This window comes from Marmota marmota, unplaced genomic scaffold, assembly GCF_001458135.2.
Source record: "Marmota marmota marmota unplaced genomic scaffold, marMar, whole genome shotgun sequence".
NCBI lineage: Eukaryota > Metazoa > Chordata > Mammalia > Rodentia > Sciuridae > Marmota > Marmota marmota.
The window spans coordinates 15942209-15968107 of record NW_026000196.1 but is presented as its reverse complement, the minus strand read 5'-3'; the positions used below and the strand labels follow the sequence as shown (position 1 = coordinate 15968107).

Below are 25899 nucleotides of genomic sequence, written 5' to 3'. Positions count from 1 at the left end.
AGTGAGGGCGACTGGGCGCCGCCGCCGGAGCCGGAGCATGGAGGACGAGAGCTCCCTCAAAGCCGCAGGTAAGGGGAGCCGCGGCGGATCCGACCCGGTGCGCCCTGGGTTGCAGCCTTCTGCAACCGCCCCTGTTCGCGTCTCGGGTCTCGGGTTTCAATGGCTCGTCCCGCCCGAAAGCTCCAGGCTCCAGCGCTACAAAACGAGACGTAAACAGCGCGCCGCAGCCAAGGGAACTTCCCGGAGTAGGCGCCAGGACGCCGCTAGCCGCGCACCTGTTGCCGCCGTTGCCTTCGGGTGGGGAGCGGGCTGGGCGCCCGCGTTTACCCCAGAAAGTTTAAATGCAGGGCACGCGGAAAAAAGAGGAAATGATCGGAGGAGCTGTAGGAGGAGCTGCCACATGTGAACCCCTGGAGGGCACCGTGCTGGGCACCCAGCCTCGGTCGCGGCTTCTCCCAGCCATCCCTGGGACCGCAGGGCTTTAGGACAGCTGACCTGGGCTTGCTCCCTGGGCGGGAATGTGGGCGAGTTCCCTGCATCGTAGGGTCTTGGTGGTCTTTTTTGGGAAATGGGAATCTCACTGTGGGGAAGAGTTCCGTACAGACAGCTCGGGTTACCGCAGTCCCCCAGCCGGGGCAACTGGGATGGGGAGCGGGGGAGGGTGGTCGGGCCCCACTGGGTGCCCCTTCCCACCCGGGCTGCAGTTGTGCGTCAGACGCGACTCTACTGTCCCAGCCGGGACTTGAGGGCACTACCCTAAGGCCGCCACCTGTCGGGTCCCAGGTGGTACTATGTCTGGCCCTCTGTTTGGAGGCAGCATCTGAATCTGAAAGCACTTGGGACTGACCCCTAAAAAGCGGATTGTTGGAGGGAGGCAGAGGTAGGGCCATTAGATTCTGAGATAGTACTTCTTTTTCTCTCCTGCATCCTCTCCTCCAGTGAGAACAAGTGGCAGGAAGGGGCCTGGTTCCTGAGGGAGGAAGAGCACCGTGGCCAGCTCCTCTTGTCCCCTTAAGCGTCCAGTTCGCTTACTAGGCGCCTTGGCCCCAGCTGGCGGGCCCTGCCTCACAAGCAGTCAGACCGCAGACTGGCTACACTCTCCAGCCACACATCCCTGTGAGGGAAAACTACGTCTCATGGAAGCGCCTCTGCTTTTTATTGGAAGCCAATGTCAGCGTCGGAATCACTTGCTTTTATAACGGGCATTTGAAAGCTACGGTCGAGTTGTTTTTCTTTTAATTCTAAGTCAATGAGTTAAGGAGAAGGTAGCCGGTAGCTAAGTATATGAATTAGTAACATGCTTCAAGAATGTTTTCGCTGGTCTGGAGATTAAGAGAGTTTTGTTTTTATTTTTGGAGAGATTCTATTTCTTTCTTTTTTTGGTACTTTCTTCTAGAAAGTTAGGGTTTTTTTGTTTGTTTGTTTTTAAGAAAGTTAGTTTTTATGGTTTGGATAGTGAGCACTGTTTGCAGTGTGCATGTTGGAGAAGTGAAGCAAGGAAAAAATGTGACTCTTAAAAAACGCAGAGAAGCCAGTATGGGCTCATTGTACAGCATTGTGTCATTACAGGGAGGTACTCAACCCTGGCTAGCTTCCTTTCTTGGTCTCTGTCTTCTGGTGGTACCATGAAACAGAGGGTTCCCCATGACAAGTGCTTCAGAAATCCGTTTATGCAGTCTTATTTTAATGGAAAAAGTAATGGTAATTTCACCTTCTGGAAAAGTATAGCTGGCCTATAACCGTTTACGGATTTTCCTGTACTATTTCAATGTTTGCTGTGGTTTTGACAGTTACTGATGGCCCAGATGACACACAGCAGTTGCACATTAATCATTTCCACATGTGCCCGATCCTAATGGATTGGAATTTTGCATAGTTGAACCATTGCCCAAGCTTTGATAGCCCTTTTCCAAAAATGGTTTGAGCTAATCGTGTCTGCTTGGGAACACTTTTTCTTTGAGCAAAGAAGCCTGGAACTAGAAACTATGGTTTCAGGTAAGGCTATATCCTAGTTCCGACTCACTTCTGCTTCTGAAACAGGGAAAAGGCATGTGAAGGACCTGGGAGCTGTGTTTTGTGTTTCTTGAGGCTCCTTAATATGGGTGTGTCTGTTTTCCTAAGGAGTTACAGTCCAAAGGGGATTTGGGAGAACCCTACAATAATTCAAGTTTTCTTGACATGCTCCAAGGCCACACAGAATTTCCTTGCCCCTCCCCCCCATTTCAGAGCCTTTGTATGTGTGTTTTTAATTTCCCCTTTACCAAAGACCTTCTTAGGTTCCACTGGTGCATCTGTTGCTGTCATTTCAGCTTAGAATGTACTGGAAAGAAAAAAGAAAGTTAGATGCAGCCTTCTTCTGTTACCTTGAACTTCCCTGTCTCCTTAACTCAGGCTTGACTTCGGCAAGATGAGACCTCTTGTGAGTGGGAGCCAACTATTGGGCCCACACTCTTGCAGAGTGGACACAGAGAAGGCCATTTGTTTGGACTTTTGAAAAGTTGGGTGTTCTGACAATTTACACTGGTCATAAAGCAGAGTGGGCTGATAGAAAAGAAAGCTAGCAAGCAAGGGGAACTAGAGGGTAACTCAGAAGCTTGGGTAGGAGTAAGGGGGACCGTGGGGATGCTAATAAATAAACTGACTTCTGAGGGTGGGAGGGTACTGGCATGATTTGATTGAGACATAGTGATTTCAGGGTGTTTCAGGACATGCCTCTCATTGGAAATATGAAAAGTTTGTCAGAAATACTAACTCCAGAGTGCAGAAGGAATTCAAGTGGAGAATTCTTGCCGCAGTCCGGCAGATGGTGGCCCGTACCGGGAGCCCCGGGACACTCGGGGGTAAGTGACGAAAAAAAGCTGCTCGTCCATAGATAGGACGGGAGCAAATCTGCTCGTCCCTAGGCAGATAGGGCGAGAGGAAAAATGACCATTTCGAGAAAATGGAGAAGATTGATGCAGTATGTTTGTGTCTTGTTTTGTCTCAGTGTATTGTATTGTTTTTGTGATGAAAATATGGAAGGGGTGAGAAGTAAATTGATAAGGGAAAGAGGCACCCCAGTGGAACCAAGAATAGTTAGGGCATGTGTTGATAAAAGCCCAAGAACTCTAGTCAGAAAGAAGAAAAAAGTTCAGAGGAGGAAGGATTATCAAGAAAGAAATTGCAAAAGGCTACTACTAAATACTTTTCGTTACCGGAGGGTGCGTGAAGCAGAGAGGCGGCTGCCGAGTGTGCAAGCCAGTCACAGCGCAGCAAGGATTTTCCAAGAGGCGGCGGCGACTGGCCCTTCCCCGCCTCCTGGCCGGGGAGCTGGCTCTTCCACTGCCGCGAACCCAAATCTAGACCTGACCTGGAGGCACAGTCTCGCAGGCTCTTGCTCCCTGTGCCCAGTAGCAGTTTGAGTCCGGGACACTCCCCAGGGCCATCTGGGGCTGCCCAGGCACTACAGCCAGCAGAAGATGCTACTGGTGTCCCTGATGTTTGGTCATTTTCAATGCCAATAACTAAGCTACAATGGTTCTCCCACACCTGGAAGCTAATGAGTAATAGCACTATTAATGCTTATTTCAAATGCAAAAAAACCTTGAGATAATGTACTAAATTGTTCAGAAGGTTGTTTTCTTAGTAGAATGCTACAGGATTTTCTTTAGCCATCCGGAGTTCCTGCCTTCGTCCCAGTGCCGGTAAAGACCAAGGTGGAAGAATTTCCAGTGTTGCTGAAAACCGGACGAGACTTCGGCTGAGAAACAGACGAGACTTCGGATCAAGCTAGCTGCCTGCAGAACTTACCTGGACTGTGAAATCAAGCTAGCTGCCTGCAGAACTTACCTGGACTGTGATTTACCTGGACTGTGAGTTAATCTATTGAGACACTGCTTTACCTGGACTGAGACAACAAAATGTAATCTACAACAAATTGTAACTCGGTATCTTTACTAATGGTGTCATTGCTGGTATAATTTTTCCAAGGGCTTCTTGCATGGAGCCATCAAGTGGCTTGGTATTGTGGCATTTTGTATCCTCCCTTTCTGTTTGTAGCAGGTTATTTATGGTGTTTCTGTAAAAACCACTATGGTCATTATTTAAATTAAACAAAAGGGGGAAATGTTAGAGTCTGTAAACAAGTCAAAATAACACCTGGCATTTTGCCAGGGGAATGTTAGAGTTGTAAACAAGTCTGGATGGTGCCTGGCAAAATGTCAGAGGGAGTGGTTTGAGAAGTAACAAAACCGAGCCATTAGGTGTAGAGATTCCTGATTGGTTGGCTGATGTATCTAGTTTATGCTAATTAGATAAGCTCTGTGGAATGTATAAATACTGCTCCTGTCCTGCAATAAACGGCTCCTACTCCTGCTGTATCAACGTACACAAGTTGTTCGTCACCCCCCGGTTATTTTGCTGCAGCCGGACTCCGGCAAATTCTAGAACCACCAGAGTCTGTGGTGCCTGAGCTCTATTGGGGACCACTGCTATGGAGTGAAGACAGAGCAATGCAGATGGAAGCCTGGGAAGGGTGTCCCTTGGGACATAGGAGGAGGAGAGGACAGAGGGAGAATGCTCAGGGAGGGAGAAGTTCTGGGAACTGGTTTTGAGACACAGATGTGTAGGGGTAGTAAAGGTGATCCCTTGTCTTCCCAACATAACTCTGTAACATGAGGCAGTCTCAATTATGTACACCTGTAATCCTAGCTACTTGGGAGACTGAGGCAGGAGGATCACTTGAGCCCAGGAATTTGGGATAGTTTGGGCCACAGAGGGAGACCCCATCTCAGAAAACAAACAGAAAAACAGAGTAAGAGAATAATTTAATCCTAGTTTTATGTGAGGAACTTTCAGAATGAAGACACAAAGGCAAAAATGCCTCTCTTATGCTTACATTCTATGAAGCAGGGACAGTCCTGTAGAAATGTCATGGGATGAAATGACAGCAGTAGGCTAGAGAGGAACACACAAGGCCTGTGTTCAGATTCTTCCTGATTTCTCTGGTTGTAGCATTTCTTCCTCCCCAGTAATGGTCATGACCCTTCTGGAATGAGGGTCTTATGACCCACCATGGGAAAAGAGTGGGTCAGAGAATTTCTTTAGGTCTAGCTCCAAGACAGAAAGGTTGGGAGCAGGAGGACTAAGTGTAGTGTTTTTATGGGGGAAGGGGTTCCATTTCCTATGGCCTACTGTGGAGAAGAGGAATTCTCATTTATATGACTTGTTTCTGGGGAACATGGTGGGCAAGAGACAGGAGGGCAAGAGACAGGAGGGCAAGAGACAGGAGGGCCGGAGAAGGTCAGAGACGTTAGTTTGGAGGGATTCCGACTTGCTTTAGTTCACAGTACTCAGCATGCCAAAGTGCTGTACTTTGGGGTATCTTTTTCTTTTTGATCTCAACAAATCCAAAGAGGGAAACTAGAAAGAAAAGAAGCCACAGGCAGGACCTGAGGCAGAGGGAACCCAGGCACTGCAGATGTGGAACAGCCCAGAAGGTGGGTGGTCATATCTCAGGACCCTGACAGGGGCCAGGCACAGCTGCTGTTTCAAAAGGGTTTGTGGTGAGAAGAAAAGGCAGAAGGCCAGGGATGGTGGCACATGACTGTAATCCAGTGACTCGGGAAGTTGAGGTCCGAGGATCGCAGGTTCAAGTCCAGCCTCAGAAACTTAGCAAGGCTCTAAGCAACTTAGTGAGACTCTGTCTCAACAAAGGACAAAAAAAGAAAAAAAAAAAAAAGACTGGGAATGTACCATTGGTACACTGCTCTGGGTTCAATCTCTGGGAGGTGGCTTCTCCATTGCATGTTTGGGCAGAGGAGACTTGAATACTTGAATAATTTAGTAAATTAGCCTTTAGGAACACTTTACTGTAGGTCAGTTATTTACTGAACCCTTCATAAGCATGACCTTAATTGATATCATGATAAGTAGTAAAGGGAGATAGTGTTATCATCCATACTTTACTGGAGAAGAATCTGAGGCACAGAGATGAAGTAACTTGCCTTTGGTTAGCTGGCTAGTTAGTGGCAGTGTTGGGATTCAAATGGGAGTTGTTGTTGGTTGTGGTCTGACTCCCCAGAGAAGGAAATCTGTCTTAAAGGTGAAGTTCCCTGAAGTTCCAAAAAAAAAAAAAAAAGGTAGAGGCTCAGGAAGGAAATAATTCACAAGACAGTTCCTAAAAGACCCCTTCAGAGATGACCTCCTGCTAACATAAAACTTAAATCACATATTTATTAGCCATTTTGAATTTTCTCTGATCCATGGCATGTGAGTAACCTCATAGGGGAACATGGACGTGGCAAGTCCGGGGAATCTCAGTTCCTGGGGAGCAGGACCTCACTGGGGATAGTGGGCGGAGGCTGGATGCCACTACTATCAATTATCCTGTAGCTCTTACCCAGCCTCTACCCATCAGAAGGGATTAGCCAGCCTCCATGCATCAGAAGGGAAAGGAAGGGACGGGAAGGGATAAGTTAGTCCCTAAAAGTCTACTTGGCCATGAAAGTTGTCAGGTATGGCTACCCAAGCAGATGATAGTAGTCTCTTTGAGGGCTGGACCCTGGTTGGTCTTTCTGCCTAGTGCCCAAGTTCCATGAATGTTGAATGCAGGGGACATTTCCTGTCAGGTGCTGGTGAAAACCCTTGTTGGCTCTGTGAGTGTAGAAGGGATTGCTGGGAGGAGTTTTATGTAGACTGGGTATGTCAGGAAGTGGTGAGATGCTAGCTGTCTTGCCACACACCAGGGCAGAGTGCACCTGGCCAGGTTGCTGGGCAACACGTCCCTCAGAATGTCTTCCTGGGAAGACTGGGTCCGAGTGGGTCCTCCTAACTGCCTGGGTGTCTGTGTACCCCTTTCCTCTTGTGATTCCTTGCCTCCCTGTGGTATCTATACTGTAGAAAGTTCTTGTTCACTCTGTCACTGGATGTCTGTGCTAAATAGGGATTGCTATAGCCTGAGGCAGGGCTGGAGAAGGCTGGTGTGCTGACCCTGTCCAAGGGTCCTGCCATGGCTTGGCAGGATTGGGTGAATTACCAGGAGGCTAGGACTGGAGCTGTCAGTGGGAGGACAGTGGGTTCTGAGGTGTTGCCTTTCTGACCTTTGAACCCCTAGTCTGGTGACTGGCTTTTTCTGGGTTCCTGACAGCAGCTAGCTTCTGGCTCCTCTGCTATGGTATTGGTAGCTTAGCCCAGGGAAGTTCTAAACAGGATTGTAGAAAATGGCTGTGTTATGTGGTATAGAAAGAAATTTTAGGAGAAAAATCCAGCACCCATTCAGATACCTAAAGGGTCAGGTGACTTTTAAAGTTGGGGTGGGTGGGGGGCAGTGGAACAGTTGCAGTTTGGTGTCTTTCAGTAGCAGCTGATGGTCTAGGGCCTTTGAATGAGGATGTAACAAGTGTGGTTTAGAACTTTGAGACTGCCTATCCTGGGCTGCAAGTTTGCCTTTCCAAGGTCAGAGATCAGCAAACTGGGATGGGAACCAGGGATACAGTCTCTGTGGATCAAAAGGCCACTGTTAAAACGAAGGCCTGCCCCTCCTCACCGCTGCAGTTCTTCTCCCTATCTTCCTGTCCTATTCTTTGACCATGGGGAGGAGCTCTCTCCCATGGCATTCAGTATTCCCAGGCTGCAGCCTCATTTTCTTGCTAAGAAGAACTGTTTCAACCAATGCCTGTTGATTGACAAGGTACAGAAACCTTCTCATGCTTCTTTGGTCCTTCAAAACATGGCAACCACGAGGCCGCTGGAAACTGCCTAGGCTGAGGTCTTGGGGCACACAGGGATGGGCTCTTGCCCAGGGTAGTGAGCTCCCTGCTCCATGTGTGTGGCAGCGGAGGAAGGGCTCCCACTTCCCAAACCCTCCTAAGATTGCTTGATCTTGCTGAAATTAAGATAAATGTGTTTTCTTTGGAAACTGAGTCTCGAACTACAACTCACAAATTTCATTAACAGAGAAATCTGTGTTCATTTCTTCATTGCTAAAATAAACCCTAATTAGAGTCCATGAATACTTCCTCCAGCGGTAAGTATTTGAGAAGTTGACTTTGTGGAAATTTTCCCATTGCTTAAAACTTCTCATGGTACCATCCCCCTGCCCAGTTGTACTCCCTATCAGACTGGTACTTAGTGGACTATTTTTGACTTGTGTATGTATGTGGTGGAGCAGTATAAGTGAATTATAATAGTTGGTTGTTCATTTTGAACTTCATGTTTTCCAACAAGTGAGTTGTGTATTGTATGTACGCTACCCACATTTGGATTATTAGAACATCTTGGGGTGGGGGTGACACTTTTAAAGCTATGTAGAAGAGAAGGTGTTGCTTTTTTTTTGTGGTGGGGTTACCAGGGATTTAACTCAGGGGCACTTGGCCACTGAGCCACTTTCCCAACCCTATTTTGTATTTTATTTAGAGACAAGGTCTCACTGAGTGGCTTAGCACCTCACTTTTGCTGAGGCTGACTTTGAACTCACAATCCTCCTGTCTCAGCCTCCCCATCTGCTAAGATTACAGGCATGTGCTACTATGCCCAGTTTACTTGTATTTTTGATGATGAATGAATATTAAATAAAATATTTATTAAAATATTTAAAAATATTTGGTATAAATATACAAATACAACAAAATCTATCCTGCAAAAGTCTAGTTATTTGTTGATGATATCTGCTTTTAATCTTAACAGTTATACATGATTTTTGACAGATTTTTTAAAATTTCTTGCGTTCTTTTGTATTAATTGAAATCCCCTGTATTCTTGCCTTAATTTCATTTTTCTCTCTCCTGTTTTGACATTTAATCTTCATTTTTATTCTTTAAAGGGCTAATGTAAAGTTTAATATGCATATTTAACTCAAATTTATTCTGAGATTAGTCAACTTTTTAGCTTTCTGGAATAACTTAAGGGCCTTAGAATGCTTTCTCTCCCATTTCTCCCCCATTTGTGTGCCAGTATTATATCGCACCTCAGTTTTAGCATGCTTTTTTTTTTTTTTTTTTTTTTTTTAGCTCCTCAAGTTAGATGTTTTAGTTCTGTATGGTCAGCAATGACTTGGATATATCTACATGTTTGTCATTTTCTTTGTGTCCATCTCTTCTTGACTAACTACTTTTTCCTGGGGTCATTTTCCTTTTCTCTTATGCACATTAGAAATAGCTTTGAGGGTGGACAGGGGATGTAGTTCAAGGGTAGAGCATTTTCCTAGTATGTGTGTAGCTCTGGGTTCCATCCCCAACACTAGAGAAAAAAAGGAAAAATAAATATCTTTAGGGGGTCTGCTGGCAGTAAAATCCCTCATCTCTTTTTTTTCTATTTATTTATTTATTTTGTAGTGCTGGGGAATAAAGCCAGGGTCTCATGCATTTCAACTTTCCACTGAGCTGCACCGTCAGTTTCAGTTTTGTTTTTCTAAGTATTTCTGTATTTTGCTCACATTCTTGGAAGTTACTTTTGCTAGGTGGAAGATGAAAGCTATTTTTATTTAGCACATTGAAAATTGAATTCCATTGTTTACTGGCCTCCATAGTTGATGTTGAGAAGGCAGCAGTCTGTCTAATTGCTTAGAAGGATCTCTCTTTGCTTTTTGACTGCTTTTATGGTCATCTTTAGAATTTTCTGTTTTGCAGTTTTACTTTACTGGTGTTTAGGTGGGAATTTTCCTTGTTTGGGGCATTGGTTGTGATTCTAGAATTTAAGACAAGTTGTCTTTCATTAATTCTAGAACTCTTGCTATCCATCTGTGTGTTTTTGTGTACTGCATTCTGGGTCATTTCTTTAGCTGTGTTTTCCAATTCATCAGCTATTAAGACATTCATTTCTAGAAGTTCTACTTTCTTTCCTCCTAGAATCTTATTGGGCAACTTGAAAAATCTTCACCTTTTAAATTTATTTTTATTTAAATATTTTAAAACATGCTTCATATCATTATCTTCTATATTGCATAATCTCAATATCTGCAGTCTTTGTGAATTTGAGTCTGTAGTTTGTGCTGTCTCTTTCATGGTGGTTTGTTTTATCATATGAAATCAGGTCTAAATAGCCTTAAAGTTGTACCCTTATCTGCAGCTCAAACGCCTGTGTGGCTTAATGTTGGGGAAAGTCAAAGTATCATTCTCTAGTTTTTATCAGGTTTCAATTCAGCATATAAAAGTCATCCTTTCACTGGTGTTTCATCTACTTTTTCAAAATTGCTCAGTTTATACTTTAGGAAAAATACATAATATTTTAGAGTAAAGTATATACCATTCTTTTATTGATGTGTTCATCAATTTAACACTTTGATAAAGCTAGGATCATAACAGATTTAGACTATTTCTGATGTTAGTTCATAAATCCATCGCAGTTTGAAAGCTTCCAGTTGAATTTCATTCACTTATTTGGAAGAGTCAGGTTAAAGTAGAAGGTCAGCTTGTCCTCTCCTGCTGCACAGTCAGTCAGCTGCAAGTTCTGCTATGTACATTGACAGAACCTGCTCAAGTTATCTGTTCCCTTTGCCGTCTTCACTACAATCACATGTTCATGCTGTCCTCATTGTTCATCTGATCTCTTTGTGCTGCCTCTGATTAACTCTCCCACTATGGTGTGTTCTGGATGAAGCACCAAACTCACACCACCAGTTTTGCCGCTCATCTCACTCTGAATGAATGTCTGTCTTTCCACTTTTTGCAAGTTTTTCAAAGTTGATTTTTAAAATTTAGGAATATGTAGGCAAAGAACCTTGGGCAGACATTTTTTTTTTTTCCAGAGAAGATATACACTTGGCAAATCAGTGCATGAAAAGAACCTCAACATCCCGAATCGTTAAGGAAATGCAAATCACAACCACAATAAGATACCTCTTCTGTTAAAACAAACAAACAAACAAAAAAAAAAAAACCCCAGAAAATAGCGAGCATTGATGAGTATATAGAGAAATCAGAATCCTTTTGCCTGATGATGGAAATCTAAAATGTGCTGCCCCACTGTGAAAAATGGCATAGAGGTTCCTCATAAAATTGAACACAGGATTCCTAGCTGACCACTCTTCTGGATATCTAGCCCAAAAAATTGCAAGCAGGGCCTTGAAGATATATTTGCATACTCATGTTCACAGCAGCATTATTCACAATAGCTAAGGAATGGGAGAAATTCAAGTGTCCCATTGACAGATGAAATGGAAGCAAAATGTAGCATATCATGGGCTATTATTCACCCTTGATAAAAATTCTGATGCATCCCTATGACATGGGTGAACCTTGAAGACATTATGCTAAGTGAATTAAGGCAATTACAAATAGAAATTGCCGTGTGATTCTGCTCAGATGACATATCTAGAGTAGTCAAGTTCATAGAGACAGTGGAATGGCAGAAAGGGCCTGAAGGCTGGAGGTGATAATAGGATGGGGAGTATGTCATTAGGAAGATGAAAAAGTACTAGAGATGGATGGTGGTCATGGTTGCACAACAATGCTCTTAATGTGCCACAAAAGCTGTACACTTGAAAATGGCTAAAAGTGTAAATCTTATGCCATGTCTATTTTACCGTAATAAATGGTCCGAAATAATTATAGATATGTGTCATGCTTTCCATAAAAATAAAATGAGGCTGCGGATGTGGTCAGTGGTTAAGCGCCCCTGGGTTCAATCTCTGGTAACCCTCCCTCCTCCCCCCAAAAAAATCAAGTCCATAAAAAGTTTTTTTTAATTACTGTGGTAAAATACGCATAACATAAAATTTATATTTTTTAACTATTTTATGGGAGTACCAGGCATCCTCAGCCCTTTTTATTTTTTGAGACAGAGTCTCACTAAGTTTTAGGTCCTTGCTAAGTTGGCTGAAGCTGGCCTCAAATTTGCAGTCCTCCTACCTCAGCCTCCCGAGCTACTGGGATTACAAGCATGCGCCACATTTTTGCCTACTTTTAAGCATACAGCTTGGTGGCATTATGCACATTCACATTATGTACATTGTACAAATGTCACCACTCCCCATCTCCAGAACTTTATCATGTTCTCAAATAAAAACTCCATACCCATTAAACAACAACTCCCCACTCCTCCTCCCCCAAGACTCTGGGTAAACTCTTATTTCACTTTGCATTTTTATGAATTTGTCTATTTAAGGTGCCTCATGTAAGTGGAATTGCAAAAAATGTTTCTTTTCATGATTGGCTTATCTCACAGGGTCCAGCCTTCAAGTTTCATCCATGTGTAGCGTGTGTCAGTTCCCTTCCTTTTTAAGGTTGACTATTCCTTAAAATATTCCATCGTTTGTGTCATGTTTGGTGTATCTATTCCTCTGTTGCTGGACATTTGAGTTGCTTCTATCTTGGGCTGTTGTAAACAGTGTTGCTATGAACATGGGTTTACAAGTTCAATGGTATTTGAAATACGGTGATCCCAAGTGTGAGCTGACATTTGCTCAGTGCGAGCTAGCTCAACATAAATTAGTAAGTCGGAGAGTCAGTGAGGGTTCAACCCAGGGTCTAGTTAACTTTCCATTTTTGAACCTCTGTTTTCACATCTGAAAAATGGGGGTCAGTGCACTGTACTTTATTGACTTTATGGAGTTGATGAAAGTTTCAAACAAGCCAGGATGCGTGAAAGTTCGTTGTGAACTAGAAAACTCTATGCAAAGATAGTACTTAAAAGAGTATTTTTTAATATGAGAATATAGCCTTATTTTTTTTCGTACACATCTTCTCCCAGTGAGACCTTTAGAAAAATTGTTTATACACTCAAGGCAGATGTTCAATTTCTATTTCTTCAATTTCAAATTGAACAGGTACCAACCTTGATGCAAATATTAGTATCCTGCATCTTCTTCATTTACATTTCATTTTTATGTAAATAAGTCCAGAGCTTTTATAAAAATGCAGTTATCTTGATACTTTCCCAGGTATTTAGAAACAAATGCATTCTAAATACCTGAAAAAAGTTCCAGATAAGCCTGCCCATTTATCACTGCCCATTCCTCAAGTGAAGCAAATCTGGGGGATGAGCATAAGTTCTTTTTATTTTTGCAATATTCTGCAGTACTGGGGATCTAACCCAGGGCCTCATGCATGCTAGGCAAGTGCTCCACCAACACTGAGCTAAACCCCCAACACTTTTTATTTATTAAGACAGGTTCTTATAAAGTTGCTGAGACTGACCTGGAATTTCAGATCCTCCTGCCTCAGGCTCCCAGATAACTAGGATTACAGGTGTGAGCCCACTCCACTGCACACTTAAATTTTTTTATACCTTTATTTTGTTCACTTATTTTTTTATGCGGTGCTGAGGATCAAACCCAGTGCCTCTCACATGCTAGGTGAGCACTCTACCACTGAGCCACAACCCCAACCCTGAGACAGCTTCAATTTTTAAACAGTGTGAAATAACTTAATCCAGGACCAGGCTACATAGGCAGAGACTGTTGGTCTTTCAGTGTCCATCACTGCTCTGCACAGAGGTGGACATGCCAAGTAGAAACTCATTTTCTTCCCTCTTAGAGGTTTTGTTGTTTGAAACGTAATAGATGAACAAAAAAGGATGTGTTTTTTGGATAAAAGTTCCTAAAGTCTGTTAACAGCCATGATTCTTGGGTTAGTTCTGAGAAATATTATTCTGTGACTAGCGGGTAAGAGCGTCACAGTGACGAGGGTATTTTTCTCCTTCTTGTGTGCTGTGTGGTTTAGGGCTCTGGTTCTTTTCTGGACAATTGCTCTACCACAGTGTTTTCCCACTAGCTTCAAGGCCACCACATGACACTGAGACTTGGTATTTTCGTAAGTTCCTGGTCAATTAAGTTCATGATTTGAAGTGTCAAGCTTCAAATGCTTTCTGTGTGTCCTGTGCATGTGCCAAAGCCCTCTTCCTTCCCAGTAAAGGTTAGACAAATATGGCCCCAGCACTGTAATGATGACCATTTGGCATGGAGTTGCTCGAGGTCATCAGCAAGGAAAACCTGAGCTTTCAGTCCTTGTGTCAAGGTGAAGACCTCTCTGGTTACCATTCATATGGAAGTTGATATTTGAGATGTTATGTTCTGCTGTCTGTCCCAAATAGAAATTCACATGTGTCCCCAAATGTGATGCCTCTTAGAATGAAAATTAAAAAAGGAACAGTATGTCTTAGTTCCACCTTATATCCTTTTGAATGATTCAGGGGAGAAATAGTTTTATCCTCGTATCATCAGCCTAATAACAAGAGGCACCAACACTCAAATTATGAGACCTTCATATTAAAAGCAATTAGGATTACATAAACCTTTACGTGGGTGGCACATAAAGTCATCTGCATGTTTTACCATCTTTGATTTGGGACAAGTGATTTATTCTCAGCAAAGACAACGACAAATTGCAAGTGGGCCAGTGCTATCCATGTGATAACAGAGCAACCGGCTGCCTGTCAATTACTGGGTAATAAAACCTTTGCCGCCGCCACCTGCAGTCCTTCAGCAATGCCTCCTCATTTCCTGACAACTTTGCTCATCTGCTCAAAAAATTCTAACATATTCTACATTCTGTTTTCCAGTTTTTTTTTTAATTCTTTGCTAAGAATATTTTGGCAATCAGATGCTCTTCAAAAAACAACGAAAATATCCAAGTGTTTATTGGCCTCACCTTCTGTTCTCTACTTTCCTATGAAGAGGGATGCTCTGCTGCCACCAAGGCTGCCTTTCCTGGTGGTGAGTTCTTAATGCTCTGGCCTTGAGCTCCAGGCACCTGCCTGTTTTCTCTCGCTCTAGCCGTGATGGGTCCTTCCACTCTGACATTATTTCAAAGCACTCCCCTCAGAAAGTTTGCTTTGCCATCTGTCAGTTGATGGTCTGGGACCAGGGGGCTCTAGTTAAATAAGTTTGAGAAAGAGATGCTGAGCTAAGCAAATTCAACTGCTACAGGAATTCTAAATTCCTTGATTGTTGATAGATACGTAGAACTCTTAGCAATGAACCCAGAGCCACAGCATGCCACCCTTTTCCAAACTTGGTGGTGCTAGAAACCCCGCTTTCACGAGCCTATCTCAAGCATATCTCGTGGAGCTAGTGTTCCATAGATGCTCTAGGGAAAACAGTGGCAGGATACCCAGGCCAGTTGAAATGATGTGTGCACAAACCTTAAATGCTTTGATATTAAATAAATGCCAGGCATTGTCTCATACAACTGTGGGTATTCCTTACTAAGTGTAATATAATAGTCCTCTTTTTTTTAAATGAAATATAATTGGGCTGGTGGTGGAGTATATGCTTAGCCTGTGCAATCCCCAGCACTAAAAAAAAAAGGTAAAATTAAATTTAATTATATTTTATGTTAAAAGAAACTCTCAGGCTTAAGGCATCCTATGATGAATGCTTTGCAGGCTCAGGATGAAATCTGCAGGGTGACTACTGGGTTTTCTTAATGCACATGACCTACAGACACACAGCCCTGGGCATCGGACTGCACAGTGAAAGACGCACCTCACTAGAACCTGGGGGCCCTGATGAATTCCTGGTTCTGAATTCTGAGCAGCTGAGATGATACCAAAACTCTCTTCCCTTTGGGCATTATCCCAACTGCTTAGGAGTGCATAACACCTGGGGTCAGACCCGGCCCCCCCCCTCCAGATTTCTTCCTCTATGCTTCCTGAATTTTCTGGTACCCCCTCCTGTCTCTGTTTAGAAATTAGTCTTCATGCTTTTTGCTAAGCCCAGAATTACTCATTTAACCCCCCGGGTAGATTTCTTCTCTAATAAAGCTTCCATTTCTATTAATAAGTGCTTTTTAGAAGAAAATTAATTTGTGAAGAAAAAAAAATCTGCAAAAGCCAAAACAGACTGCCTATGTGAAAAATGACAGAGAGCAAAAATATGAAAAAAGTTTTTGTGCCTCTTAACTACTTTATAAAAAGTGAGTTGAATGTTATCGTTTTATATCCTGAATGTTTTTCATGTTACCCTGAGCAAGAATTGTTCTTACTGTAATTGAAGAATGACAACCCACATTACTAAAAAATTCAAATGATTACAGCCAATCTTTCCAATGACATTATATCCCGTAGTTACTGCCAGGTAGTGGCTTTCGGCAAAGGCCAAGTTCGTAGAGTGAGGCTAGTAAAATTTAAAATATCTCCCTTAGTGCTTCTCGTAATAATAGTTCCATCTGAGAAAAATTATGCTTTGCTAAAATGAGAGCATTTTCCTAATATTTATGGTGAGGTAGTGTTTGGAGAGAATATTCTGCAAATGATATTGAATCAATGATTAAATGCAGATCACCAATCTTTTCCAAGGTCTTCATTAATTGGCATTGCTGTTTACATTGGAAGGATCAAAAAGTACTGGGAAAGGCCTTGCCAGCCTGAACAGCAGTGGTGGCCGATGGGCAGTGGGTGATACAAAGTGGCTCGGTATAACATTGCTGTTGAAGCAGTCTGGGAACTTGAGCTTTGGTACAAACATCCTGAATAATTCAATTATTTTCCCTAGAAGAATGCTTTCAGATGTACTATTGTTTTTGTTTTTAGGGTGACTATGCCAACATATGCTTAAAGTGAATTCTTTAATTCTGAGTTTGTTGAGGGATTTCAGTTTCTTTACAGTCTGCAGAGAATATCATTTCAACTGTGTGCCTTTTTTAATAAAAAGTATTTAACGTTGTACTGAAAAGATTACATTCTTTTGGCTTTGGAAAATATTTTCTGTTCAGTTCAAGCCATTAAAGGCTGTTAGCATTTCACATCTGGAGGCTCTTGCAGAGCCTGCCTTCCATCACCCGGGAAGTGGGGAAGCAGAACAGCGTGGAGGCCTGGTCCAGCCTCAGGCGCGTGCGCAAGCCTTGTTTACTTCCCAAGGCGGACTCTCGTGTGTGCTTGTGTGTGTGTGTGTGTGTGTGTGTGTTTTAATTCTTCCTGGGAGCGGGGAGTCCGTCCTCCTTCTGAGTCATGAGAGGGTTTCATTCTCCTGGGCTGAGGAGTGGTGCCTTCCTTCTTCTAAGGTTGGGGAGGGGTCTTCTGCTGGGCCTTGGGTGCTCTTGCCCCTCTCCTGTCTTAAGCGGCTTTGATTGTCATTCCCACCCAATTTTCCAGGAAGCTAACCCAAACATCTGTATAGGACAGAAGCTGCTGAGATTTCTGATGGAGAAGTTTTCCTCAAAGGGAAGAGAATGAATTTAAACAAAGTGGGCCAGAGAGTTGTCGGTGCTAGGTTGAATTGAGGGGCACTCCTAGTGCTCTGCTCTGTGGCTGTTCTTGTGCACCCTGCTTTAAAAGGGAACTGAGTGTGGGTGCCACAGTATTTTCTTTCTTTTTTTTTTGGAGGTGCTGGGGATGGAGCCTAGGCCCTTGAGCATGAGAGGCAAGCACTCTGAGCTATATCCCCAGCCCCACACTATTTTTTGAGCATTATGGTGTTCCCCCACCCCCACCAGTTTGCCGTGATTGGGAGGGTTAATTTATGTGCCTCTCTCCCCAGAGGAAGGCAGGATGTCACCACCACTCTCAGGATAGTCTTCTGATTCCTGAAGCTGTTGGTTCTGAAAAGACCCCAAGGGGTCCACTCCTGTGTTCCCTTTGGGCAGTCAGGCGTTAGAGCCCTAGGGCAGTGACTGTCTTCTGGAAAGTCCCCACAGAGTCCTTTGAGGATGTTTCACGGCCCCAGCAAAGTAACCTGCAGGGGAAATGATTTCATGGCATGGAAGGAGCAAAACACATTCATAGCATTTCTCCTGACCACACACGACCAGAAATCGTGCCAGGCAACTCTTGGCAGCCTGTAGAAGCCAGGAAGGAGCCTCCCTACCCGACCCACCAGGAGTCAAGCCTCTGGCCTGGTGGCCTCAAATTGGGAGTGCCTGCAAACCCTTTGGCCACAGTGTTCTTCCACTCCCTGGGCACAAGGGAAAATGACAGGGGGCCTTGCTCAGCTTCTCTCTGGGGCTGGTTGAGGATGCTCTTCTGTCGGCCCTGCATCCTCACTGGAGTAGGCTGATCAATGGTCCAGACCTGAGGAATGCATTTCCCAAAACATAGAGTCAGCAACAGAGAGTAAAAATCAGAGTCCATCTCTAACTTGCTCCTTATGCTGGTGCTCCTGGGGACATTTTGGGAGAGGAAGCTACTGAGGCTGGTTTCTGCGGGATGCACCCAGGTTTCAAGCAGCCCCTTTTCCAGTTTTCCTTGATTCATTGGAATGTTTGCCAGGTCTTTTTGCATACTTGACCAACTAGATGAAATAAGTAGCAGTTTCAGTGCAGAGCTCAGTTAAACAACCACCTAAATTTACTAAGTGCTTTGTATGGGGGGACAAGCATGGGGAGGGGTCTTCAGAGTAGAGTCTGGGAGTGGGGAGGGAAGTTGTACCCAGCAAGCCTCAGCAGCTCTGGGTTAGGGGGTAACTACTAAAAAAGACCAAGTTGAGGTGTGAGTTGGGGGCCCTACGGACAGAGGGGGTGGCTGATCAGTGTTAATTGCTATCCTAGGCTAAGTTCTCACATAAACACAGGACTCAGTGATCCCTAGAGTACTTGCCCTTGCCTTTTGGGATTCCTAGCAAGGAGAGATGGCTGCATCGGAGGTGGATCCTGTGGATGAAGAGGTAGAAGGAGGATGTCAGGAGTGGAGACATGAGCCCACTGGGTGCTGGAGGAGATGGGGATGTGGAGGGGTAAGGGTGGAGGAGACCGAGTTGATAGGGTCACTGTCATGATCTGAATGCTGTACACAGATTTTGAAATCAGACAGACCTGGTCTCCTGTCTGATTCTGCTGCTTTCTAGCCAGGTCTTATCCTCGTGAGGCCTGTTTCTTCCTCTGCCAGTTGGAGTTAAGCAGGATTCAGTGAAATGCGGTCCGTGGGACACTGAGCAGCATATTGAGATCTAGAGTCCACAGAAAGTTAACTGTGCTGCTATTTTAATTGGTGTGGGTGGAGGGTGGGTGGATGCCGAGGTGGCGAGAGGCTGTTATGGGATGCTGAGACCCTGTGCTAAGTGAGGGATGGAGTGGGATGATTGAAGGGAAGTGAGACAGGCTGAGTTTGGTCTCCTTGATGGTTTTGAAATGGTCCCTGGGTAAGGAACTGGATCCCTCTGGCTCCTGAGCTGTGCTCCTGAAGGCCTCAGTAAGGAACACAGGAACCCCAGGGGCTCAGCTAGAGGGCTGCAGGTCTGATTGGTTGCTGGGGGACTTCCTGACTCATCAAGGTAAGGAGGAGTCTGGGATTCTTTAAATGTATTTATGTGTGGAGAGGATACACACACCGACGCTCACACACGTGTGCCTTCTGTAGCAGAGTGTCTTGGTTGTAGTGGCCCACAATCTTTTTAGACAGAGATCCCAAGTTTTCATCATTATTTTACTCCTTGCCTGATGTCAATTCTTTATTTGAAATATTTGAATCAATGCAGTTGTAGTAGTAAATTTTTGTGTGATTTTCACCCTGAAGTACTTAAAAAAGAAATCAAAGAGTGGAAGAATATACAGTTGTCTTTTGGTGTCCATAAGACTGGTTTGAGGACCACCCCCTTGCTTGGAACCCAAAATTTGTGGATGCTCAAGTCCATTAAATAAAATGGTGTGTTTGCATAGAACCTGTGCAGATCCTCCTGGGGACTTTAATCTGTACATGACTTACTGATACAGTGCAAATGCAAGTAGTTGTTATGCTGTATTATTCAGGGAATCATGATGGTCCTTCCATATTCAATAAGGAAGGGGAGGAATAAGGGCAGGAGCTTCTCTGGTAACCTTCTTCTCTTATAGGAGGCCCAGAGGCAAATCCAAGGTAAAGATGGGGCAGAGTCCACAGAATGGGGATAGAGCCCTTATCCCACGTGGGGACATGCCAGCCCAGCATCTTTGATTGCTGCGGAGGGAAAATTAAAAAAAAAATTTTTTTTTGTTTTGTTTAAATCTTAACATTTGTTTTTTTAGTTCTTGGCGGACACAACATCTTTGTTTGTATGTGGTGCTTAGGATCGAACCTGGGCCACACGCATGCCAGGCGAGCGCGCTACCCCTTGAGCCACATCCCCAGCCCCAGAGGGAAAATTTGATTGCTGCTGCTAAGTTCAACTGTACGCTCTCTTTGTTTGATTCAAGAATATAATTTTTCCTCAAATAAAATCATTTTTTCTCCAAAAGTGTGGCTATAGGAAAAAGACACCAGGGAAGACTCAGAGAATAATATGCATTAATTTCTTTGCAAATGAATACGTACAATATTCATTTATCTGTGTGGGCATGTAGTTATGTACTTCATATGAGTCATTGGAGTTATGGTCTCTTACAAAAGAGTAGTCCCACTAAGGGAGGAATGGGCAAAATCTCATGAACCTGTATGAGATAGAGATCCCAAGTTTCATCATTATTTTACTCAGCCTTAAATAAGAATGAAATTATAGCATTTGCAGGTAAATAGATGGAACTAGAGAATATCATGCTAATATTAATATTTATAGTTAATATTAGCTAGTAAAGTGAGAACCACTCAAGCTGGATTTTAAAATTTGTTCTAATTAGTTATACATGACAATAGAATGCATTTTGACACATTGTACATAAATAGAACATAACTTCTCATTCCTCTGGCTATACATGGTGCTGAGTCACACCAGTAGTATAATTATACATTTATATAGGGTAATAATGTGTGTCTCATTCTACCTTCATTCCCATCCCCACCACCCCACCCCTCCTCTCACGCCCCTCTGCACAATCCAAAGTTCCGCCTGCCCCTATCCCTGCTCCCCACTATGGATCAGCATCTGCTTATCAGAGAACATTCAGCATTTGTTTTTTTTGGGGGGGGGATTGGCTTATTTCACTTAGCATGATATTCTCTAGTTCCATCTATTTACCTGCAAAAGCTATAATTTCATTCTTCTTTAAGGCTAAGTAACATTCCATTGTGTATATGTACCACAGTTTCTTCATCTTGAAGGGCATCTAAGTTGATTTCATAGCTTAGTTATTGTGAATTGAGCTGCTATAAACATTGATGTGGCTGTGTCACTATAGTATGCTGATTTTTAAGTCCTTTGGGTATAAACCGAGGAGTGGGATAGCTGGGTCAAGTTGGATTTTGAAGAAGTCAGCAGCTAGTCTCAGCCCTCCCAATGCCTGCTGTGTTCCTTGCTGTTGTGTTGATTCTGCTGAAAGTACTTGGGAAATCATTCGGTAGTTTCAAAGAAGTTTCCTAAACAGCCTAACAGGGAATAGGTGAACTAAATTTATTTAAAGCAAATAATCTTTTAGTTTTATATCTTCAAGATATAAGTGACTGTCCCTCTAATGAAAGAATAAAACTAACATCACTTCTACTCCCCACCCCAGCAGGCACTTACCCTGTGGATATTTTGGAAGATGACCCCGAGGGGCATCAGGAAGCAACATTGGCTTATCATGCCTCACTTGGTGAAGGAGCTCAGACCTCATCAGAGATTTTCTCTCTTTCCTCTGGGGAGCAGGTATGTGTGCTTTTTCTTGGCGGAGAGTTCTGTCAAATCTAATTTAGAGAAGAAAGTGTTATAGAAAGAACATTCCAGATTTAGGAAAACAAAAACAAAAGTGAATACTAAAATAATTCCACCTTGAGAAGCAGAAGGGATCTTCAGTTGGGATTCTGGAGTCCTGAGCGTGAGTCTGGTTGTGCCAGGCAATGAACCAGGTAACCTGTGCGAATCATAGGTTTACCAGTTACTAGCTGTGTGACCTTGGTTAAGTTGTACCTTCTCTTGTCTTGCTATTTTCAAATTATAATTAAATAATAATTAAATAATTATAATAATATTTTATAAAGTAATTAAAAGTGATACAGGGTATAATAAATACCTAGCTGAACCTCAGTTTCCTGATTTGTAAGATGAAGAGATTGGTTTATCTATGGTCTTTAAGGTTTTTTTCAGTTCTATCATTTCATAATTTGGAATGAAGCTATGTCATTTATGATTTTGGGCACTAGTAAGATTGTGTGCATTGTGAGTCGGGCCTTGAAGGGAACAGAGAGACAAGAAAATTGTTTATTCGTTCGGATGGTAGCATTGTGGGTGAAATTTTAAAACTCTGTAACTTAAGAGATAGTCTTCCCTCCCTGCAGTCAGTAAAAAGAATACCTGTATTGGATAGTACCTACGGTAGTTATCTTTCACATTTGAGGCTGATCTGTTGGAAGAGACAAAAAAATTCTTGTTTGAGATCATCTGTAAGATTTCACTCATGGCAGAAATGATTGCTATCTGGCAGGCACAGTTTGTTGAGGGAGACCGGGTGTTGTTTTACTATAGTGCAGTTGTTCCAGAGTTAATGAAAACAATGGTTGGTACAGTTACAAACTGTGGCTTTCTTGAGATTTCAGAGATGGTAACTCCCAGTCAAGTCACTCCCAGAATCCAGTTCCCATGGGTGACTTCACGTTGATCTGCAGAAGGTGCTTGTACGCTTCTAGCGTCCCCTCGTGGCCAGAAGCTCTCAAGCACTCCGTCAAGGTTGGGGATTTAGTTACACCCAGCTGAGAGGTGGGCTGCAGGGGTGGGTGGAGCGTGGAGGTTGCAGGGCAATCCAAAAAGAGCCTTGAAGTGCAGCAGCTAGCCCTGAAGTTTCAGTCACCTGCTTTAATTACACCCATGTTTATGGATTACTTTCCTTAAAATAAAACTCAATACAGACTATGCTCTTTAAGATAAAAAAATTAGTGTTAACAAAAACATAAGACAGTTACTAAAATGAAGTTGTTTTAATATGATAGAAATGCTGTCATGTCTGTATACCTATTTGCTTCACTCCTTTCTAAAAAAAAAGTTTTCATGGAAACAATCATTTGATTTCCTGCTATTTTAGTAGCTAATTAAGGGATAGGAGCAGTTTCCTACCGCTAAGCTACAAAATAGCCTCATTAGGAATGGTGTTGAACTGCCTCATTGCTTTTAGCAGGTTTATCTTTTCTTTTTGAATCCGGGGTTTTCCAAAATAAAAAGAAAGATGAGGAAGTGGTTTGAGGCTATATCATGTCATGTCACTTTGCTCCTATATCTTTTCATTTTATAATTGACTCTTTTTCTGGTCTTAAAATTGTTCTGTCACATTTAGAACACAATAATATTTGTTGATTTTTCTGGTCACAAAACAGTAAAAGCTCACTGTATGATACTTGGGCACTGTACCAAAGGGTAGAGAAAACACAATCATGCATGGTTCACTACCGGGAACATTCTGATGTATTTCTGTTGGATTTTTTTTTCCTGCATACTTAAAAACAACAACAACAACAACAACTAGGTGAGGTCACTCCCTGAATACAATGCTGTATTCAGTAATAAGTATCTTTCTAGGTTGATATGATGCCTTGTAAATGGCACATTTAATGGCCTTGTATCGGCCATCTCGTGGATGAGCTGTGCTTGACATAACCTCTGCAGGAGGGCCAGCTTGAGATCTCTTCATTAGAGTGACTTCAGAGATGGGGAGGTACCAAGATGTTTATGTGTCCCAGGATTTGTTAAGAAATAGTTCTTTGAAACTGTGGAGGCCTCCTGTAAACTTTTACAAGCAGCCTTCCTGCCTTGCTCAGCTGACACATTCTTTTCTAATTTTCTTAACTCTCCTTGGTTTTCAAAATAAGCATGGTAATGGAATGTGTTGACCTTGTGCTTTGGAAGCTGGGAGAAGAAAGTGTGATGGCCACTATGAGGGCTTTGGATGAGGGGGCTTGAGAGAAGACTCTGGGACAATCCCAGTGTCGGCGACCCCAGTTCCTCTGTCATATAAGCAAATAGGCACCCAGAATTGAGCATCTCCGCTGCAGGGCTGCATGGAGCCCTGGCTAAGCCTGGAGCACCCAGTGAAGTATGTATTTCTTGAGACTGCTTGCAGGGGCCTGAGCCAGGGCAGTAGGCAGCCAAAGTGACATCCTGGACTGCTTCTATAGAGTAGTCACCAGGGCTCAGGGAGGATAGTTGATGCCGACTTAACAGGTATATGACTGAGGTGGGTGTGTAGCTCTCAGCTTTTGCAGGCTGAGGCCCAAGGAGAATCAGGATGGAAGGCTGGGGTAGGAAGCATATGGAAGTGAGAGATACCCAGGGCATTTGGCAGGAGAGTGTTTAATCAACTTGAATAGGTGGGCAGGTGAAAGTGGGGAGAAAAGTTTGGCAGGTCGGAGATGGGACAGTTACCAGATACCCCTTGTGGTTAGCTCAGAATGAGTAAGATTTGCATTTTTATGTTGCCTACATCCTGTTTACCTCTGCGATGTAGTGTTCTTTCAATGAATACTGTGCTAATTGTTCGGCAATTTCCTGTGCCCTTAATATGATGAAAGAGCAAAACAGATATTTTATTATTTTTTCAGGTTAAACTTGAAACTTCATCCATTTGCTTTTGTTCTCTGCACCGTGATGAACCTCACCATAAAATACTGGTTTTGGTTAATCCCCAAGACACAAAGACAGGTTAGTAATTATTAATGTGTGTGTGCGCGCGCGCGTGCGTGTGCGCGCATGTGTGTATACATTCATGATGCTGGGGATGGAACTCTGGACCTTGCATGTGTTCAGCAAATGCTCCACTACTGAGCTATGCTTCCAGCCCTGGATTTTAAAAACAGGGTTCCTGATTTCATTGAATGCAATGAATGGAATTAAATGCCTAAGAAAGGATGGTTATGCTCATAAACCAAGTTTAGAAGAACATCAAGGCAGAGCTGGTTTATTTTCAACTTTCAAGAATCCAGTAGAGCAAGTTTATTTCTACATACACACACACACACAAACACAAACACACTTTTTTTTTTTTTTTGTGATGCTGGGGTTGGAATGCTCTAAGCTTAGGCAAATGCTCTAAGGCTGAGCTGTCCCCAGCCCCAGTGTCTGTATCTTTTTGTATATCTTGCTCACAGTGACAGGATTCAGAGTTACTTTTGGGGATAGGACTTGCTGTTCTTATTAACAGTGCTGTGCAGAACTAGCTGCATGCACGGAATGGGACACTGTCGTTGAATGTTACCACAACCCTTTGAATTGAAGGGAACATTCTCAGCCCCCACATAGAGGGGAGGACAAGGGTTGTCAAGTGATTTGCCTAAGACCGCACAACTGGAGCATGGGAGGGTGTTTTTTGCAAGGTGATGAGTGGGCCGGGAGTTTTGTTTCTGGTGGTGAAGTTTATGTGATCTGTAACTCATTCATTCTCCTCTGCACTATGGGGAGACCACGTACAACAGACTTTTCAGCTCCTTGGGTTGAAGCCTTGAGAAAGGGCACAGCTGTGCTCTTTTGCATCTGGGGCAGGGGTCAGGGGCTGCTGGCAATGGGCAGTGGGAGGTGAGGAGGAAAGGCTTGTGGGTTTGCCTGAGCCCAGACATCAGTGATCTGAAGAGGTGGCACCTCATTTCTGACTTGGTAAGCTTTCACTTTAAATGTATTTCTATTTAGCAATTTTCTCTGTGTTTTACAGATTTCATATGATGACTATGTATTGGTGTCCTAACAAGAAATAGTAGCTATTAATAATAAACATTTCAATTAGTTAGCCTTCCTCAAGTGATGTGGTACCTGGTGAAAGCTTGGGTTATGAGTCTTTAACTACATTTTGTCAAGGGTGGGGGCCACCTTCAGCTCGCTGCCTCCTTTGGAGGTAAACTTGTGTGTCTGTCTGGGGTTTATGCTCGATCAGTGTCATAAAGTCCAAGGTGACATCTTTCGGGCAAGCTTTTCAGCATGTAAGCCTGTCCACTTTGCTTCTCTTTTTTGCTAAATGTGAAACCCAAGTGTGCTTAGGTGGGAGTTTTGGCGTGTTGGCAAAGCCTCCTCATTGCTTCTGGACTGGCAGGGGCTGAGCCAGGTATGAGAGCTTTCCTATCGGGTTTGAGTGTCACCCATCCAGTCTGTGAACAAAGGGGCTATTAAAACCCCAGGCCTTTGACATAGCCTTGACCTAATGACTTTACTACCAGGTTAGTAAAAGATGTGCCTGCAGGAGTCCCTCA

At 43.4% G+C, this 25899-nt stretch overlaps 1 protein-coding gene across 1 annotated transcript in view; it reads left to right on the top strand.

Moving 5' to 3' along the window:
* Nucleotides 1-9: 9 nt before the first annotated feature.
* LOC107148356 (protein FAM169B) overlaps nucleotides 10-25899 on the top strand; it is a 72581-nt gene continuing 46691 nt past the window's right edge. Inside the window, 3 exon segments of the mRNA XM_048790331.1 lie at nucleotides 10-68; nucleotides 21252-21385; nucleotides 24265-24364. Of these exon segments, the coding sequence (XP_048646288.1) occupies nucleotides 38-68; nucleotides 21252-21385; nucleotides 24265-24364 (265 nt within the window). The 5' untranslated portion in view covers nucleotides 10-37.